Genomic DNA, 20,580 nt, shown 5'->3' with positions numbered 1-20,580 from the left:
ACTGAAGGATAAAAACGGTGTTCAGACACTCCGTCTTTTTAAATGGCTTTTTATTTTTTGTTGTCAATGAGTAACTTTTGAGCCTACTAGGAGAGTAGCATGATTATAGTGGATAAAAAAATATAGATGACAGAATAAAAATATTAGGTCATACAAAGTTAGTTTTGTTTTTTAAATCATCGTCCACCAACACTGTCAGGACTTCAGCGCTTAGGGGGAAAAAAATCAACAAAACTTAATTTGTGTTTTTTTATACTTCCAGCAGTTAAAAATTAAGAACACATATCGAGAATCACGTGTGGAAGTCTATCACAATAGCCAGAACTAAGAACCACCATATATACAAACTTCTGTACAGACTGAGGACAGGAAGAACTCACCAATTAAAGCCATCTGTGCGCTATGGACCTTTTCTTTTTAAAAAGAAAGAAAATGGACTTCCTATACTTGTATTCCCTCTCCCTCTTGATTCGGTATTTCTACTGGTGTTTCCACTCCATAAATTAGTAACTGTTCAGTAGCTGAGAAATAATCCTATTTTAAATTATACCAAAGGAAATCAGGAAACTGTCCCCCTCCTCCAAAGGGCTGACCTTAAACGCCCCATACAGGTTGAAGATACACTTGACCACAAAGTCACACCCGCGGGACCACGGCTGAGTAAACACCCTTCAGGGGCCAGCTTGGGGCCGGCCTCGGGAGAAAAGAGCACTCACTCACTACATGGTCTTACAGGTGACGGCCTCGCCCCTCGTACTGCGCCAAACCCGGGTCAACCGTGTTCCCTGCTCGTGTCATTTGGCACAGACAGGGCTTCTGGGCAAGACTTGGGCTCTCTCCAGACAGACACAGTCAGAAGCCTCCAGTTTCGATAAGCACAACAGGACGTTCCAGACCCACATCCACGTAGCTTCCCGATGCAGAAGGCCACTCACGCCACAGCTGGAAAGAGACGCCTCTGCAGGACAAGTGACCCCACCACGTGTCCGACACCACGGGCCCCATGAGGTAAAGAGCAGACACGGGAGAAGACACGGAGGGAGAGGAGGGCGGGCCCGAGGCCTTCACTGCACGATGCCCGAGTCCACCGACGTCTGCTTGCGCGTTGTCTTTGGAGGGGGCGGCGGCGGGGTTTTGCTGGGCAGCGGAGGGGGCAGGTGCTGGAAGACAGACCGAGGTCGGGTGCGGCGTTAGTGATGCGCTCTGGGTGGGGCCCAGCGGCGGAGTCAGGGCGGCCGCGGAAAGTTACTCTGCACCCTCGGGGGGATGAGGGGACAGCCCTCTCCGTGGGACCTGGGGCCGGGCAGCTGGTGGTGACAGGCCTTTCTGGCATCCCCGATCAGCTGCTGTTTGCAAAGCGCATCAGCCGTCTGTCTGCATGGACCTGAGAAGGGACACCGCTGCTCTGTGCCTGGCGGCTTTCATTCCAGGGCCTTTCAGTCCCCGGGGTCCCTGGAAACGGACTGGTTTCAGAACTGGACAGTTTAAATGGTGAAGAGCCAGGGGATCCCAGGGGCAGAGCTGACCCAGGGCCACCCCGGTGGCCTGGCGCTGTCCCAGCCAAGTGCCCTTTGATGAGGATCCATGGGCCTTGGCTCGTGTTCCCCGACCATGTTCCTCAACTGTGTAGGGACAAAGTGGTCCTGGGACAGGCTCTCCAGGGGTGGGTGAGAAGCCCTCCCTTTGCTCTTGGAACTGGAAAAGCTGTACGAGAGAGGGTCAGCTGGGTACCTGTGGCCACTAGCCAAGAGACTCCTTTAAAGGCAGTTTTCCATCCAGTCTCTTCCAAAACTGCAAACTGGGGGCAAGAGCAGCAATAGGGGGCAGCTGAACTCTTCATGGGGGAAACACACCCTCCACAGAATGCACACAGCTGGGTCTCCACGGAACTATTTACCCAAAAAAGGTAGCTGGTCAGGACACCAGGTAGCTCGGTCAGTTAGGGATCTGACTCTTGATTTCAGCTCAGATCATGAACTCAGGGTTGTGAGATCGAGCCCCATGTCAGGCTCTGTGCTCTGTAGGGAGTCTGCCTGGGCTTCTCCCTCTCCCTCTGCCCCGCCCCCCCACACTCTCTGTCTCTCTGGAAAAGAAAAAAAGAAAAGGCAGTGGCTGTGCTTGATCCATGGGCCATCGTTTGCCCTTGGAGTCCTGCAAAGGATTCGACAATTGCCAAGGTGATGGGAAGACCTCCCACTTCATGGACCTGTCCGGGCATGAGTGACTGAGGGCAGCCGGCTGCACGCTCCCAACGGTCAGACTCCTGCCCCGTGGGAGATGCTCTATAAATACACGTGGGTCGAACACATAAGCGAATGAGTGAGTCAACGTGGGGAGAAAATGAAGCCTCGAATGAGCGGATGGAAGAAAACACGAGCAGACGGGCCACAGGCAGAGTGAACTGGAGGGAGATCACAGAACACCATCACCTAAGTGAGGGGGGTCTTGTGGCATCCTCTCTTGGCGGAGGCTCACGTGTAATGCAACGTGAGGGACGAAGTTTCAAGGACAGAACGGCGACACCACAGTTTCTCTGCTAGTGACTGAATTTCTCCCGATTCCCAGACAGGGAACTACTAAGATGACCCCGTGCCTGACACACAGAAGAGAATAAATAGGGACATGCACAGCCGAGGCACGGACATTGAGACGTGATAAAAAATGAAGTAACAAACAGACTCTTGAGTTTTCTCAAGGTCGGTCAGAACAGTTAAAAACAGAAGCAAACACCTATTTCATGTACGCATGCAAGCCACCACAGGGGGTCGGAGCGAGTCAGGTGAACCCAGCCAGACGCGGGCACAATTCTGGAGATGCCCCTGTGCCAGGTAGGAGACAGCGGGTTTATTGCAATGAAGCAAAGTGACAGGTCAAATTATTGCTTGTAAGAGCCACTGGGAAAGAAATGACAGCTTAAAGTGGCGACAACCAGAGACAGGGTTGACCACAAGCCCGAGGCCGATCAATGACAGCGACAGGAGGTATCGATCATCCCCCGAAAGCAGATGAGCGATCGTTCCCCTACAACAGCCTGCAGGGCCTGCTCAGAGGGGGACGCCCTGGAAACACCACTGCCCCCAATGGATTATGACACACGAATCCACAGGCGTGTCACTGGAACTCGCTCTGGTGCTGCAGGGGAATCAACAAGACACACACAGCAACGAGACTTGGGTAATTAATCTAATTGAAATCACAACCCATTTCTAAGGGGAGCCAAGGCTCGCATATGTTCCTTCCTGACCCAACAGCATGTGGCATCAGTCACTTCGAATGATGGAGCGATGGCACTGGAGATGAGAAAACGTTGCCCCTGCATTGATCTGTAACAAAATAGATTTGGTAGTATTTCCAAGTTCAGAATTTTCAGTTCAGTGGTGTAGAGAGACCCAGGAGACAGTCCTGCTTTTCCAATTAAATAAAGGTATCAAAACAAAGGTGTGATCGGTTAACTAAGCTGTTAGGAAAACAACACCCAGAACAATCAATGTTCTCACTCAACTCCCTGGGCCTCTCTCCTTCTAACTTAGAGTTAAAAGTCAGCGGGAAAGGTCAGACTCCTGTTTTCTGTGGTTGAACAAACCATCCTAGCCTCCTGCAGAACCATCACGGAGGAACGTGGCCCCATCTCCAGGGCCAGTCCCCCATCATGGCATTTCTGGGGACAGAGGGCTGATCTGAAAGGTCTCAGAAGGTCAGTATCCCTTCAGCATCCAAGATGAAGCCCCACTGCTGGTGTGTGTTTTTATATAAGAGGAAGAACGAAATACGTGTACTGTAAGTAAATCCCGTCTCTCCTGCCCCGCTCACAAGAGCAGATAATAAACTTGCAGAACACCCCATAAAAAGTACCCATAGGAAGAAAGAAAGAAAGAAAGAAAGAGTACGTAGGATTTATATTGGTTTTTAGCAGGGAAGCGTGCACGCTGACCTCGGCCTGCGGCCACCTGAGAACAAAAACCCTTGAGAACCAGGAAAGGAACGGGCTGGATCTCTAAGGAGTGTTTCCAGAGCGGGTTGGATGCCACAGAACCAAGATCCCGTAGACAGAGCTTTTCTCGCTTTGACCTCTTTTGTCAAAATCTAATGTGGGCTGGCCCAACACAAGCATGCTAACATCAGGAAGGAGGGATTCCTATTTGGTGGAGGAGGGAACGGTTTTAAAAACCCACATTTCGGGTTCCCGGCTGACTTACCCTCTGGTGAGGAGGAGGGGGTGGGGGTGTGGGTGAGCTGATCAAATCCTGGTTTTCCACCAAGTTCCCATAATCTGCCATGCTGCCTTTGAGAGGAAGGGGCGGTGGGACCTCGGCCGTGTCCATCCCGGTCATGCTGCTCACGCCGTTCAACTCCAAACCTGGAAAACCGGACAGATTCAGAATCAAACTGGGCCACTAGGCCTGAGTGCCCACATGGCTGCTTCACCTTCTCTCCAGGAGAGGCAGGGGAGGCTGATGGAGAAGAAAGGTACGCTGGGAGGGGTCGGATCCTTTCCTAAAGGAATGTTCTAGAACGAGAATACCAAGCGCCCTGAAGACATGTAAAACCCGAGTTTAAAGGAGGCATCAATCCATTGTAAACACAGCCATGTCAAGCCGGGGCTCCTCCTGACCCCTCCTCGAGCCTCTGTGCTGTGGTGGCATCTAAACAGCAGGGGGTCACAAGGACTGTCTACACTGGTGCTTTCAGAGCCCGAACCAGTGTCCTGTGGCTGTTACTGGGAGGGCTGCAGGAAGGGAAAGCTAACGACGCAGCAGCAGGCCAGTCATCCAGCCTTCAAGTCTCTCCCAACACGGAAACCCACAACGGTCCGGAATACCATTATTAGCGGTCACGGGCACTGCAGCTGTTACTTTTCAAGAAGCCGAGGGGGAAGTACGATTGATTTTTAAAGCCAACTTAAAAAACAGCCAGTTTCAAATGGAAGTAAAATCATTAAGATAGGATACTCTCAACCCTTGTGGAGACTTAGAAAAAAAAATGTGTTTTTCTTTTATATTAGAGGTAAATGGACATTTTTACTGATGGGTCTCTTGAAGGTTTCCCCACCCACCCATTGGATGAAAAATCCTTCTTTAGGGGAAAGAATTCCTGGGGGGAGTTGTGGGTTTCTGACGGAGGCTTGCCAGTGAATCCAAGGCAGCGAGCGAGAACACATCTGATAGGACGACCGCCCTCACGCTTCTCGCTTGCGTATTTGTGAAACTTCACAGAACATACAGTTTGCCATTTTAACCGTAATTCATTGTATAAATCGGAGGCATTGATTACATTCAGTGTGGGCAACCACTACCCATTTCTAAACTCTCTTATCACCCCAAATGCACAGTCTGTCCCCAGAGAGCAAAAACCTCCCCACCCCCTCCGCAGCCTAATACCTCTAATCTACCGTCTCTACGAATTTGCCTGTTTAGATATTTCACATAAGTGGAATCCTAGCAAACTTGTTCTTTTGCGTCTGGCATATTTCACTGAGCGTAATGTGTCTGAGGCTCTCTCGTGATGGAGTTCTGTTCCTTATTATGGCTGAGTACTACTCCACCATGTGGCTATGTCTCTGGATGCACATCTCGTTTATCCATCCATCGGGTGATGAAAACTCGGGATGTTTCCACCTTCTGTTACTGTGAAGAACGCAGCTGTGAACGTTCATATACATCGAGTCCTTGTTTTTAATTCTTTGGGGTATAGACTTGGAGCGGCTTTGCTGGGGCCCGTGGTGATCCTAGGTCTAATGTCAAGACACCTCCAAGTGTTTTCCAGTTGCAGTGCTGCTTGTTTTTTAATTATTAAAGGAAATAATCAAATATGTTCAGAAGCAGCTTCTGGGGCAATAGTGTAAGGATATGAGGATAGAATACACAGAGCCTGTCTGCTTCCCAGCGGCCGGGAAGCTGTCCCTCAGTTGGGCTTGTCCGTGGCTGCAGTGCTGGCCCCCCACCTGACAGTCCCCAGAATGGCCACTGCTCCCCTTTCAGCAAGAAGAAAACCAGGTGCAAAGGACAATGGTCCATGCCTTCCAGACCCTCTGCACAGGGCAGAGGAAGGAATGTGGGTTCTCCCGAGGAGAAAGGTGGCCTGCACTCCCAGACACCTTCCCCTTGCCAAGACCTTTCCTCTCCGGCAGGCCTGGATTTAGCGGTGAAAAGCTGATTACCACTGGTAGTGGGTTGAATTGTGTCCCTCCAAAATTCATGTCCACCCAGAACCCCAGAACGTGACCTGATGTGAATACAGGATCTTTGCAGATGAAATGAATTAAGGATCCCAAGATGAAATCATCCTTGATTTATGGCGGGTCCTAAAGCCAAGGTCTGGTGTCCTTGTAAGAAGAGGAGAGGACCCGGGAGAGTAGGCCACACGAAGAGAGGCAGAGACTGGAGGGTATATCTGTAAGCTAGGGAGCGCTGAGGACTGTCAGAAGCTACCAACAGCAAGAAAGGCAGGAAACGGGGTTGCTTCTTTATCTTGATTTCTGATTTCTGGCCTCCACAAGGGTGAGGGAATAAATCTCTGTTGCTTTAACCAACAAGTTTATGGTAATAAGTCACGGCAACCCTAGAAATTGGGAGAAACTAGAAAAATTAGTTATGTGCTTAGCTCTTCAGAATAGCCTGGAAATGCTTTTTCACTTTATGTTCCACCTCAACACAGGAATGCCCAAGACCCTCCTGTGGCTCGTACCCTATGATACAAAGAGGGAGGCTGTCCATGGGCCTCTCGCACCCACAAGGGAGGTTCTGAGAACTCACTTTTCCACCCAGGGAACTTGGGAAGACTGATCTGCCAAAGCCCAAGGGGACTCCCTAGACCCAGGTGCTTGTGGAAACTCTATCTGTATCAAGGGGAGGAGGCGAGCCTAACTTTAAGCCTCTGGGCAAGGAGGGAGTCCCAGAGCAAAGTCACGAATTCCAACGTGGAGAATGTTCCACTCACTCGACTGCAAACTGAAGCTGAGCTTGGCCCTTGGTGTGACCGGAGGGGGTACTGGCTGGGAGGACGGTGACGACGGGGACACTGAGAAACGTCGTTCACTTCCAGTGACGTTGATCACCTGGCTCTTCGGTCTCTGGGGCCGCAGGGGGCTTATCTACGGTGGAGGAAAGAGCACAGTCAGGGTCTGCCATGGCTGAGTTGTTTACCCCCACGACTCACGGGTTGAAGTCCTCACCCTCAGCAGCTGTGACTGTGACCTTATCTGGAAACAGGTCCTCTGCAGATGAGGCCATTAGGGTGGGCCCCTAACCCAACAGGACGGGTATCCTTATAAAAAGGGGGAATGTGGACACAGACACGTGCACTCAGGGAGAACGCCAGCTGAGTGTGACGGCAGCGGTCAGGGTGATGCCTCCACGAGCCAAGGTACACCAGACATTGCTGGGCCTGGGCGGGGCAGGGTGGCCTGGACAGGACGAATGTGCATGGGGACTGGCAACAGTCCTATCCCCCGAGGCACATTCTGATGACTCAAGACATCAACGGATGCTGCTTTCTTGGTGTGAAGCAAACTGCCCCGGAGGCCCCCCGTCCCACCCCAGGCTCTGAGTCTGAGCAGAAGGTCACGAGACTGGTGATGAGGCCAATCAAGGAGAAAACTGAGCCCAGCCCCCCGGAGTGACAGAGGTATAGCTTCCGGGGCCAGCGTGGGGCAGAAAGCCAAGGCCACCCTGGCGGGCCCAGGGAGCGCTAGTGGGTGCTGGCCTTGCCCCTGGGAATGGGGCTGCTGCTTTCACTCCAGCAAACGTGCCTCCGACCTGCCCGCCTGCTCTGTCCTGCGGCCCCTGGCTGGTCCCAGGCATGAGGAGGCTGAACTCCAGGTGCCCCCAGGTCCTACAGACCTCACTGACCCCTGTCCTCCAGAGGACAAGTCCCTCTGGAGAGAGAGAGGTAGCTGGGCTGGACTGAACACAGTGAGTCCGCCCCCAGCCAGAGGTCGGGCTTCCTGTCCCCGGGACCAGCATGGCTGTGCTTATTCTGAGAGTCATGAGAGGCTGATGGGGGACTGGGTTCAGTGCTCTGACCCTGGGCCGTTCCTCTGCACTTGCCGAGAGCACGGTAGGCCTACTTTGGCTGAACTCACCCCATTTCTGCTAGTGTCCCTGCAAGCCAACAGGGCCAAAGCAGGGAGGGACAGACCCTGTGTGGAACGGCCAAGTGCCTGGCCTGACCTTTGACCCCTTTTCACACAATTTAACTGTGACCAGCTCTCCCATGAGGCTCAACTTCTCTCAGGCCCTTGGTCTTAACAGCTTAAAAGGCAGCTTAAATGAAGATACATGAAAGGACATGTGGAGTGTCCAGCCCCCCATAAATATCCTGAGCTTCTGTTAACTCTCCCGCCCAGTTCTGATGTTCTAGACTTGAGATCTCTATCCTGAGCTCGAGAGATGGCGACCTCAGCTAGTGTCAGCAAGGTCACCGGCACCCCAGCTTTCCAGACTAGTGGACAGAGAACACTGGGTGGTTCACCAGGAACCATCTGGCTCTCCGTCCAGCTGCTGGAGGCCCAGTGCCTGGGCACGAACACCGGCCTCTGGCCAGTCCCCTCCCCGCGCTCTGACGCCCTCGGCCACACTCATGTAGCAGTCAGAGCTGTGTCTGAAGGCCTCAGAAGGGCATGTGCCTTCTTGAAGGCCATGTTGTGGCACCCAAATCGGCCTTTTGCCTTCAGACAGCCAAGCAGCATGTGCCTGCCGGTCTGACTGGCACGCAGACTAGAGAGCCTAGAACCAGTGGACCCCCTTTGGGACGGGGATGATTGCTAAGACAGGAACCTTCCAAAGAAGCTCAGCTCCGCTCTGAGCCTCTGGGGCCCCACAGCATTGTATGATACAAGGGGAGGGTCGAGGGAGACCTCAGATTGCAAAGTGACTGGTTGACAGAAAATTCAGTGAAATCCAATTGACAGCCTCATTGGCTAAATGTGGAGCAGAGGTAGGTCCCAGAAGCTACCGCGGAGTGGGGACAAATTACCGTCTCAGAAAGAATCACGGCCTCAGACTGCTGCATGGCAACGTCGGTGGGTTTAAATTCCTTATCGAACATCTCCTGATGTTTGCTGTTCCTTTTCTCCTTCTTCTTGTCCTTCTTCTCCTTCTCTGGGTCGTCCTTGTCCAGCTTGTCCTGGGACCTACAGTGCATTTTCTTTGGCAGGAGAGGCTCCAGAGCAAACCTAGAAGAAACAGTTCCTTAAACCACTCAGGACTTAGGAAGAGAACAGTAGCTTCTCACCCTGCAGATGAATGCGAGCGCGCTCCCGCAGACTCGAAGCGCTGACTGGGAACGTCGCAGGCTTACAGGAAAGGAATGATTTATAAAGAGAGGCCAAGGGGGAATTAAGATACATATTAACCAGCTGTAACAGAGAGACTGTGCAACCCGACAAGATCGAACTGGAAAGAAACAGAGACAAAGTAGAAAGAAGCAGAACATGTACAGGAGGACCGGGGAGATGTGAAGTCTGAGTAGCAGACAGGACACGATGACATAAAGAGATTATCGCAGATGTCTGATGGGAGGATGGCATTTGGGGTATGTTTCAAAAGGGGCGCCCTTGCCTTATAGAGATTCATACTAAAATATCCCAACTGCAGTAAGAATAGGCAGATGCTAATGCAAAGAAATTTCTGGTATCTCAATTCTGACCAAGTTCCTACAGCCAGCTCAGATTACGGATACGTCAGCTGCTTCAATTTGAAAGCCTTTTGGATGACTCGGGGAGAAGCTCTCAGATTCCCGCTTGCAGGTACATGAGAGGCCCTCAGTTTTTCAACTGAGCACCAAGCTAGAAGACCTGGGTTTTGGCTCTGCCACCTACTGGGGAGTCTCGCCATGCCCTAAGCCCTGTGGGCTGGACGTCCCCAGTCTCAAGACAAAGAGAAGACACCACTGCCCTTGGGCCTACTAATGCCAACTGGCTGGTATAAAACCATGTTAATGGTTCTACTGAGTAGGTGGACCTTGAACTAGCTTCTAGGGCATGTGTCAAAGCTGACCATGCACACACTTCCACGTGCAATTGTGGTTTGCTATTTTAACACAAGACTGGAGCAGCCGGGGGTGAAGGGAGGTCCATCCTGTTTCTGTCCTAGTAAGCCACCAGGAGAGAGAAGAAATGACTCAGTCGGAGGTTGAAGTTACAGCCTCTGCTGCAGGAAGGAGTTAGGAGAGAGGGTTAACATGGATAATGGTATGAAATATCTCAGACACTTCATAAACTTCCAGTTATACAATAAACAAGGCAGAGGAAGGAGGACTGGAGCATAGAGAATATAGTCAATAAAAAGAGAATAATCCTCAAGATTTTATTCTAGGTTTCGTATAACTTGAGACAATTAACATGGTGGGGGATAAGATCAGTGGACATCTTTCAGCTCAGGGGGAACAGCTGTAAACATCCTGATGGGGCGCAAAGAGCCAAGAGAAAGGCAGGTTACGTTTAAAATTTTTCACATTATGAGAAGCACCTGTGGACGGGATGAACCTTTATTCTGCACGTAACCTGTGCCATTTGGGACCGAAGTCTCATTTTCTCCACATTAATTACACAGCTAAGGGTGGTAACCCTAGAATGAACAAAAATCTGAAGTCTAATAAAGATGCCTTCCAGTTCAAGGTTAAACAACGCGTCCCGGGAGAAGGAGGCGCACATTCAGTTCACACGTGTGATGCACCTCGCCTCTATCCACAACCGCTAGATCAATTTCCACCATCACCCCTACGTTCCTGGAGATGTAAAAACCTTTTCATAACTAGCTTGGGGATTTTCTTGGGGAAAAGTTGAATTAAATTTCTTTAGCAATCTTGCTCTAAGTGACAAGGACACATGATTTAAATACCTCTAAATTGAGAATTTCCATATGGATTTGGCTTTATAAGTAGCAGACACTGATAAAAATTACTATTCAGAAAAAAAAAGTGGGTTTAGTTTTCAATCCTCCACTGGGCGCACCGGTCATTGGCAACAAAGCGCACTTAGATTTGAGCTGTTCCTTGGGGCGCTCTGGAAGTGTGTGTCTGCGTGTAGCAAAGGCTGGGAGCCTGCAGGTTTGGTGAGGCGATGGACGGAAAACCTGATGGGGTTGTACACACACACCACTGTGCAAACTCACCAGTAAAATAAGAAGCAGTTGTTCTCTGGGGTTTAAACGGCAGGACACATTTTTCCTTTTTATTTAATAAAAACAAACTTTACATGTTTGTTACTCAAAACCACAAAAAAATTATTGATGTTTTTTAACACTCCAAGCTAACAGAAGAGGCGCAGTGGGGAGCTCAACCAAACTAACCAGTCTGTTAGCTTCTCGCTCCGCTCTGAGGTCACTTTGTGCTGTCGGGTGCTCAGCAGCCAAACCGCGGTCTCCAGAGAAGCTTTGTAGAAGGAAGGCGGCCTTGCCAGCCCTCAAGGCTGACAGTGTGAGACAGTTCTGCGCTGCTATGACACCAGGGAAATGAGCAGGAGAGGAAAAGTACAAGCACACAGCCAGCAAGGAATGTAGACCCTCCTAGAACTTCCAGAACAGAACTAAATCAACACTCACTGGAGTGTTTTATAATCTGCTGGAAACCTTACCCAAAGAATATTTTCTCAAAAACTCACAAGACCCTGAAAGTCGTTGTGGGCACTAGAGTTGCCAAGTCTTGGAGGGTTTTAGTTTCAAAGATGGTTTCGATTTTAAGAAAAATCCTCCGCTGTGATCAGACAAACCCAGGGTCCCGCTGGCTGCTCACAGGACCCTCTATGCCCCCTCCCTGCTGCTGGAAGGACTCACCCATCAGAGCCTGGCCTGGAAGGGGTGCTGTCCGACGACAGGGAAGACACGGAGGCCACTGACAGAGGCCGGGATGAAGAAGGCATCGTGAAGGATCGGACCATGGACCGGGGACGGCTGCCTCTTCTGTCATCCAGACTTGAGGGCTGACAGTGAGAGGGGGAGAGAGAGAGAGAGAGAGAGAGAGAGAGGCTTGTTTGATGCTCTTTGCCAAGACTTCTGGCCCCTGTGGTCAGACCCTTGGGACCAAGTGGTCTTAGCAACTGAGCTTCTAGACCAAAACTGTCCACACCTGGATGAGCAGTGCATACTCCCGTCCAGAGTGAGAGATGAAAATGACGATTATTTCAGGGGTTTTCCAAAATCTTACCTGATATTGTGAAAAATATAGTAACTTCCCTATTTTTCCAAAATTTTAAATGCACTTTTTTTTTTACCAACACCACAATCCATCAACCCGTCCGAGAGCCATCGTAGAATGTACTGGCCAGAAAATGTACAGAGTCGCATCTGGATGAAAGAAATCTGCGGAGCAGCATCTACATTAGAGACTGTTAGGACCCTTAGATGAACCCTGCGCCTCTCTGCACGTTGACATACCACACAGATCACCGAGTCACGCGTCTGACTCTAGAACAAAGTAAGATACTCCTGCTGCATATTTAAAGGCCGATTTGCTCCCCTGCCAGCACAGCGGGGCCGAGGAAGCCACGGCTGGACCCACTCAAGCTCCTCCTCCCAGCCAGGCCGTGAACTAGAGATGCATTCTGGAGAAAAACGGCCTCTGGATGGAATTTTCCATCCTCTCTTTGAAATAGGATTTCTATCACCCAAACACGACTCACTGTGCTATAGCTCATGTCACTATTTAATTACCTGGAAAACGCTAGTGTCCCTGTGCCCCAAGGCCAGCTGCTGCAGAGGCTCCTTCCTTTGACCTGAGGACGGAGGGCACTTCCTCTCTGTGCGGCTTTGACCTCCCCACCGCCCTGCCCCACAGCTCCGAAGCCAGTACCTCGGGCCGTCACCGGTAGAAGATGGGTTTAGGACCGCGGCTGATGATACACTGAACACAACTTCCGCATCTGAAAAGTGGGCCCGTTTCTTCAAGAGGTGTTCCACATGTGAACTACAACTTGATCTGTACGCTCTTGTTAGGAGGAGAAGGGTCACCACCACAAAAGAACAGTTTAAAGCAGGAGCTGGTAAACTCGTTCTGTGAATGGCCAGACAGATTTTAGGCTCTCCGTCCCCCCACCCTGCTCATCCATCAGAGCACGAAAGCAGCCAGAGACGACACAGAGACGAGTGAGCAGGGCTGCGTTCTAATAAAACCCGAGCTACAAAAAGGGCAGCGGGCCCTGGTTTGCCAACTGCCAGATCACAGCCACGCGTCACTGGAGTCTGCCCGCACAGAGAGTAGGTCTTGGGTTTGGCACCAAGGACGGCGCCATCGCACACCTTCAAGGAGACGTCCATTGTCACTAACTGGCCTTTGTAAGGAAACTAAGTACAAATTAGTTCAAATCGGGGACATGTTTCTTGTACAAAATCTAGCAACTCAAGGTCTACAGGATGCTCTTCTCAGGCTGAGACACATGATGAGCCATGGAGAAGGCCTGGTTCTCTGACACGTGGCTCCCCACCACCACCCCTGCACCCCGGGACGGTCCGTGTCCCATTGCTCCCAACACGGTCAGGACAGAGGCCTGCCTGCTGCTCTAGGCCCGCCTGACCGCCTCATCCCCCGGAGCCCCGCCTGGCCACCGCTCTTCTCTGCATCTCTGTGCGATTTGACCCTCTTCATGGTTTCACTGAGACCCGCGAGCAGCCTCTGCCTCGCGAAGCCCACACTGTCCCCTACGATTTCCTCCACAGCAGCAGCATCTGAGGGCAGCTCACGGGGAGGGGGCGGAATCCGAGCAGCCGCCTGCCAACCCTGGGGGGCCGCCTTCCCGCCTCTCCCCTATAACAGCCTTTCATTTCCACGGAGCCCTCCTGGACTGGAGGCGGGGGGCGGGGGGTGGGCAGCAGGTGGGGAGCAGAAGGGCAGAAAACCAGCGGGGTCAGGCTCAGGTGATTTCTGCAGCCGGGAGGATGCTGCCTCCATAGCCCATCGTCTACCGGGCACAGGGAGACTTGCATTCAAGGAAATGCAGCTGAGCGTACAGAGCAGAAACGTGACCTCTCCGCCATCCGGGTGCCGTGAGCCCCGCTCCTGGCCTGAGGGTTTCTGTCTTTCTGGTGAAATGACGCTCCCAGCTATGTTAGGTGCGCAGGGCAGAGGAGGGAGCCAGCCATGGACCAGGAGGGGGTGACGGCCAATAAGAACCACCTCAGTCCAGGAAGATCCTTGAACATCCTCCCTCTGACCACAAAGGGCTGGTGATGTCTCTGGAGAAGCAAACTGCAGTTTTGGCGGATCTACCAGTAGGACTGGAAAGAACAAAGAGAGGGGGGGGGGGTGGCAGGAGCAGGGCTCTGGCCAAAAGGGATAGAAGCCACTGTTGGGTCCCACACTTACGGGCGCCCACTGGGCCATTTGTCTCACAATTCCATCTTGACTGAGTAGAGCCTCTAAAAATTGAAGAATTGGGACTTTTTTTCTCCCCCTTCTGAAGCAATCTGAGTTTCTCCCAGCCCTGACAGGTGTAGCCCCAGCGTCAGAAGACATGAGTAATCTGGTGTCCCCATATCCTGGCACCAGGTCTGGCAGGGGTGGGGGTGGGGCGTGACAACTAGGCTAGAATTTTAGCTCTGGGACCAAAGATGTGACCTGGCATCACGCATGGAAGGAACCACTCTGAGCCTCGGCTTTCTCCAGAGCTCGCAGGGATTAATCATCCCACCTGGAGAGGCCGGTGTGAGGCCGAGATGGGAGGAGGCGGCTGGAACCCGGGGTGAGGCCGAGATGGGAGGAGGCGGCTGGAACCCGGGGGCCTTGGCACACTCTGCCGGTAGCTTGTCCTTGCTGATGTCATTATTACAGCCTGAAGCAAACACTCATTTTGCTTTTTAAGAGAGGCGAGCCCCACCCTGCCCAAAAGGCTCTGAGGTGTTTTGTGTCCTTGTCTTCCAACTGAGCCCAAATGCCCCCCCTTGACCTCCACACCTGCCTACTGCCCAGAGATCAGGGGCGGGTGGGCAGGGCTGAATTTCATTGAGGCGACCAGTGTTTTACGGGGTAGGGTGAGAAGCAGGCACGTTGCTTTTCTGGAAGACACAGGTGCTGGTGCTGAATGCAGGAGGTGCTCATGGCCCTTTCCTCAGGGACCCCGGGGTCTGCACTCCTCACTCCCTACGCATCTGGAAAAGCTGGGCTGTGTGTGAGCATTTGTCCAGGGAGCTGTGGCCCCCTAGAGCCCCAGCACAGGCAAGGTGAAGGCCAGCGGGGAGGGAGCTGGGGTCTGGTGGAGCCAGCTGTGGATTAAGAAGTCAGAGGGTGTCTAAGTCTTCTGTTTCTATCTATGGCTTTGGCTGGATCAGAAACATTGACAAAATGGTTTATGTCTTTTCTATAGGGTTTTTATTTTTAAATCCATTTTTTTAAAACAGGATGGTACTATATTGCTTTTCCAAGTATTCTGAGATGCTTGCAAGTTTTCAGAGTAGATAAGACAGGAAAGGCTCATGCCAGACTGCTTTCTATTTGCCGCGTTTCTCAGAACATGACAAGGGCATCTGTCTGTCTCTGTCTGCTTGAGGGAAGCAGGCTCCCAGGAGGGAGGACCCAGGAAGGCAGCTCCAACAAAGAAAGCATCCAAGGGGAGGAAATACACCCTTAATTCTACTCCTTAATCCCAGTAAGCTTGACCAGCCCCTAGCTGGGCAGGGGCGGGGGGCTGCGCTGGCTGCCCCCACAGAGAGGCGGGCAGTTTGGGGGACATGACCATGTCCCACGATGTGGCAGACACTGCTCACCTCCGGCCAAAGATGGCTACATAGGAACAGGGGAAACCTGTCCTCGAGGAGGGGGCACCCTCAACACCCTGCCTCCTGGCCTGGCCTTCCGTCTCCCCTGGGCCCAGCAGCAAGCCCGCACAGACGTAACGCATCCCGGCAGAGAACAGAACAGGGGAAGGACATGTGGTGAGCCAGACAGGTGTCTGTCATGTTGAACTATAAATTACCTGAGCGGTAAAAGGGGAAGACTTTCACTTAGGAGGCAAACTCTGAGATCTCACAAGTGTTTGTTTCTTAGAAGACTTAAGAGCAGTGTTAGACTTGGGAAGAGATGCAGAACGAGGAGCTCCGAAATTCTGGCCCCTCGACTCCGACTGCGATAAGTCATAAGCCCTGAGGCCATAAAGCCCTCCTTAAGGGTTCTGGCTGGCATGAGGGCGTCCCAGTCCGAAGCCTGTTCAGCTCCTGCTGGGCTGGCTGCCCCGGGTCCCCAGGCACTGAGTTTTCAGACCAGAGCCCGGAGGTTGCACTCTCTTGGCTTTGTCAGGTTCACACTCTGCTGGGGACACGCCGGCGCGTGGGAGCCCGGCCGCAGCGGGCCAGCGCGGGTAGGCTGGGCCAGCATGGAGTGGACTCAGAGCCCAGCAGCCCCGCTCTGGGGGCCTCTCAGCCTCTTACCAACCCCCGACCACATGAGCAAGAAAAAGAAAACCTCTGCCGTGTCACTTGAGTGGTGGCTAGAAGCAAAGACTTGGAGGCAGACCAGCAGGCTTCAAACTCCATCAGTGGCCGCAGTGGCCACTGCTACTGTGTGACCACATGTCCCCTTCTCCCCATCTGTCAAATGACAATGACCACGGTGCCTCGTTCATAGTGTTAAGTGGATGAAGCCAGTTCGTACTTGTGAAGCACTTGGAAAGGTCCCTGGCACACGGTGAGCTCTGAACGAGTGTCTGCTGAGTGAGCCACGTGTGTGGGAAAAAGAAGTGAGTTCACCAGGAAGAGCAACAGAGAGCTGCAGGGAACGGCAGACGGATGGAATTGGGCTAAGAAAGAACCCAAAAGGGTGCCCTACATTGGACACCTGGTCCTTTAGGAAGGAGAGAAGAGTGCCGTGCGATGTGAGAAGCAGAGTGCCTTCGACAGCACGCCTTTCGTTGGCAGGAAGGTGGAGACCGTGTGCGCCCTCATCCCCTTCCTGCCAAGGGCTGGGATTCTAGATCGGAAGCCTTGCTGCCTCTTTGTGTCAGACTGTTGCTTCTCTCTGAAAATCACGGAAAGCAGGCCTTGTGTCATCTGCCGTGCCGGACATCTCCAGAGTCCAGGGATGACCAAAGTTCGGACCCACGAAGGCCCCCAGAGACCACTGTGTGGCGCTCTGGTTTCTGGTGCTCGGCCTCGCCTCCACGTGGCTTCGCCGCGCGGCTCCCAACAGCATCTCAAGCCTGCCACAGGCTCTCACTGCCGGCCAGTCTGCATCACAGCATATCGCAAGCCACTCTAATCATGAGCTTGAACCCAGCCGCAAACTTGAAACTTCTACAAACTTCTAGCAAAAGCCCAGTTCTGCCCTTCATCCAGAGCAAAGATTCCTGCCCCACACCGCCATTCTGGGCTCTTGGAGGCTGGGCACCTTTCCAGCTTCTCCTGTGAATTCCCTTCCATCCAAGGCACGGCTATGTCTGCACGGCCTCTGGCCTGCCATTCGATTTCCAGTCTCCCGGCCTTTCTCCTCACCTCCTCCCCAGACTGTGTCCAGCTTACCTTTCTTGGCTCAGACCAGTAGCCACTCCTTTAAGACCTAAGTCTTTGCTGACAATTTCAGACCTCAGTAACCCAAGCAACTCTCTCCAACGACTTTGACTTTGGACTGCACAAAGGCCCCAGCTCTGCCTCAGGACATCATGAGTACTGTTGCGTGTGTGTTACCTACCCCTCTGTGTGTGGGGTATGGCTGTAGGAGCGACCTCTACGACCAGCCAAAGTTGAGGCCCATGGGCCTCTGGCAGTTTTGCTGTTGTCCCACCGCACTGAGGATAGACTGTGTCCAAGGCAGGCGAGCAGGGCACTTGGTGATCAAGCAAACTCATGAATGCTTACTCACCCTGACATTTCCAGTTATTGAAAGGAGGTTGCTGGCTTACTGGCAGACAGACTTCCGAGGGGGCCGAGGTCCTTCAAATCCCACTTCCCCAGCAGGCATCATGTATACCTCTTACTCACCCTGCCTGTGAGCCCGACACAGTTGGACAATGTGACGCAAAGACGCCCACCTGCCCTTCTGCAGGGCTACCCACTTACCATGGTCCGGACGCCATATTGCTTTTCCACTTTCTCCTTCAGCTGTTTGAAACAGGCTTCCATTCTCTCATGAAATGGCCTCAGTGCTTCAGTGACTTTGTCTCCATGAATCCTGATCCCTTCAGCCAAAAACGGAATCTGAAAAACGTAGCAGTCAACACTCCTTATTTCCTGGTTAATGGCCTAGAGAGAGGCGTGCACACCAGGCAGAAAGCGGCGCTGTGTGCACAATGCAACTGTTTTGTTTCCAAATCAAACCGTGAATCAAAGTCATCAGCAGGCACATTACCCCCAAAGACGAAAATGCTCAAATTAAAATCCTTTGTGTTTTAAATTGGACACGTTCAGTGCAGTGCTCGGCACACGATGGCCACTCGGTGACTATGCCTGACTCCCATTGGCGGACCAACCCCAGAATAAACTCATCTGTGCCTTCCACGTGAATCTGACAAGAACTGCAGTTTGAATCTGTTTAGCTGTAACTTGGTCTATTAGCAAAGGGTCATGGCATAGCGCAAAGATTTTTTTAGTTCAGAATATTGCCTTTGTAGGCAATTGAGAACCCTATTCTAAAACTTAAAAAAAATCTAATTATATGTGATCTATAGTCCTGAAGGATCTTCTTATTTGGAAAGGAAAACCAAATCTATTCTTCCTTAAAACTAAAAATAATCGCTTCCCTGCCAACACTGCTGTCACAAATATCCACGCCAACACTTCACTCCCAAGCGCAGAGATGTAGCTGACCTTTAAAAGCGTCGCAGGGAGACATTTTCATTCCCCAGCCCCGGAGGCCCTTTAGAATCACTGCTGTTGGGGGGTGGGGAGGGCTTTCAGGAGGGCTTCTCTCCCCAGGCTCTGCTTTCCCCCAATGCACGGACCAGGAGTTAGACATTCCTCAATGCAATCAAGCTAAGAGGCTTCCTCTTAATAATTTATAATTAAATCAAAATCCTGATTAAAAACAGATTTCCCTAATATGACAGAACACCAAGCTAAATAAGCAGATTTATTAGGAAGCAGGATAATAAGTACACAATTGAATTTCATGTGAACAAATTTGAGAACTCTTAACAAGATGAATCAATGCATAAAATGTATTTGGTTGCCATTTGGAGCAGGTGCTATTTATTGCCTGTTGTGGTCTCCGGGGAAAGACAGAAGAAGTCAGGGCTCCCACATCACAGCCCGCCTGGCAGCACACCCAGCCTGCCCTCAGGCTACACGGGCACAAAGCTGGTTTCGCTGACAGCTGAGCCTCCCCGCCAGGGTTCGGGCCAGGCGTCCCCTTCTGGCCGGTGACCGCCAAGAGGACGGTGGGTGTACAGGTGAGCTTTCACGATGGAGAAGACGTTTTGACATCCCACATGAATTACTCCTACAGATGGCAGCTTCCCTGGAGCTCGCTGCAGTGTGGTCAGGTTCCACACTAGAAAATGCTCACAGTAATCCTTGTGCTTCCCCAGTTCCGCCTCGGGGCATGGCACAGGCAGGCTGGAGACAACTTTTGGTGGGATGGTAGACGTGTTGGATCTCTCTGGGTGCAGAGTCGAGGATGGGGGTGCTGTCTCAAGGTGAAAGCCCAGCCACTTGAGTTCCTACAAGCATTTTTGTGTATAATCAACCATTTTCAAATACATAAAATGCAGTCTAAATGTCTCTGCATTTTTGTTGTTGTTGTTGTTTTCTTGTTGGTTTGATTAAAAGCCTTAATGGGCCAGATTCGTTGACCTACCAGAAGCTACCCGCTGGACTAAAGTGAAGACCGTTTGGTTTAGGTCCCTGGGGCTGTGTGAGCTGCAGTTTGGCAGGCGACATTTAGAGGGAACGAGAACTGACCACTTCAACAGGTCCCTGACGATGTCAGATACAACCTTCTTCTCCTGGGAGGGGATCTGGCCTCTGTTCTGAGCCCAACTAGGGCTAAGCCCCGGCTCTGCATAAAAAAATGCTCTGTGCAAACACTCTAACATACTGGGTGCTTAATATACGAACACAGGGCATGGAATGAGGCCTGAAGAGATCTCTCGGGACCCTGTAATTCAGTGGGTTCCAAGCTGGATGAGATTAGCATCTCCCAGGCTGGTTCCCGAACCCCACCTCTGGAGTCCTGGTTTGCTCTGGAGTAGATCCCAGAAATCTGCATTTCTTAAAAGTCTCCCAGAGCCCAGAGTGGGGAGAGGAGAGAAGACATCCCCAACGTTACACCTTGGGTTGTTCAAAATGAGCACACAGCCTGCTCTCCTGAGACGCCCTTCTGAACAGCGGTGCTGCATGTGAAGTTTGCCCCTGTGTGTCCCCTGCACTCACAGCCCACCAGCGCATGGAACATCAGGGAGCACAGCTCAGTGCTCCAGGAGCACCACCCCTGCAGGGCAATGGCTGTGCCCCTTATCAGTTGGGGAGGCGCCGTGAGTCCGGTCTTTTGTCTTTCTCATTTCGAAAGAGACGTACGTGCACAACACAGCGGCGGTATATGGGTCTGTAGGGACTCATCTTTGGGCCTTGGCAGGGACGCTCAGTACAACTGCATCTGGGGGAGGGCAGAGCCGTGGGCCTCTGGGTGCTCCTGCAGGTACTTTGAGGAAGGGGCTGGAGCCCACTC

The 20,580-nt window shown here is 52.0% G+C and overlaps 1 protein-coding gene across 2 annotated transcripts in view; it reads right to left on the bottom strand.

Moving 5' to 3' along the window:
* Nucleotides 1-254: 254 nt before the first annotated feature.
* LOC111145075 (dedicator of cytokinesis 1) overlaps nt 255-20,580 on the bottom strand; it is a 506,031-nt gene continuing 485,705 nt past the window's right edge. For both annotated transcript variants that reach the window (XM_022499695.1, XM_022499696.1), the window contains exons 47-52: nt 17,976-18,113; nt 11,772-11,917; nt 8,974-9,172; nt 6,937-7,090; nt 4,197-4,357; nt 255-1,160 (exon numbers count right to left, since the gene is read on the bottom strand). In XM_022499695.1, the coding sequence (XP_022355403.1) occupies nt 1,065-1,160; nt 4,197-4,357; nt 6,937-7,090; nt 8,974-9,172; nt 11,772-11,917; nt 17,976-18,113 (894 nt within the window). In that variant the 3' untranslated portion in view covers nt 255-1,064. The remainder of the gene's footprint in view (nt 1,161-4,196; nt 4,358-6,936; nt 7,091-8,973; nt 9,173-11,771; nt 11,918-17,975; nt 18,114-20,580) is intronic.

Source organism: Enhydra lutris, unplaced genomic scaffold (assembly GCF_002288905.1).
Source record: "Enhydra lutris kenyoni isolate GAN:26980312 unplaced genomic scaffold, ASM228890v2 scaffoldscaffold12, whole genome shotgun sequence".
Lineage (NCBI taxonomy): Eukaryota > Metazoa > Chordata > Mammalia > Carnivora > Mustelidae > Enhydra > Enhydra lutris.
Note: the sequence above shows the minus strand (reverse complement) of the source record. Positions and strands in the feature narration are given on the sequence as shown.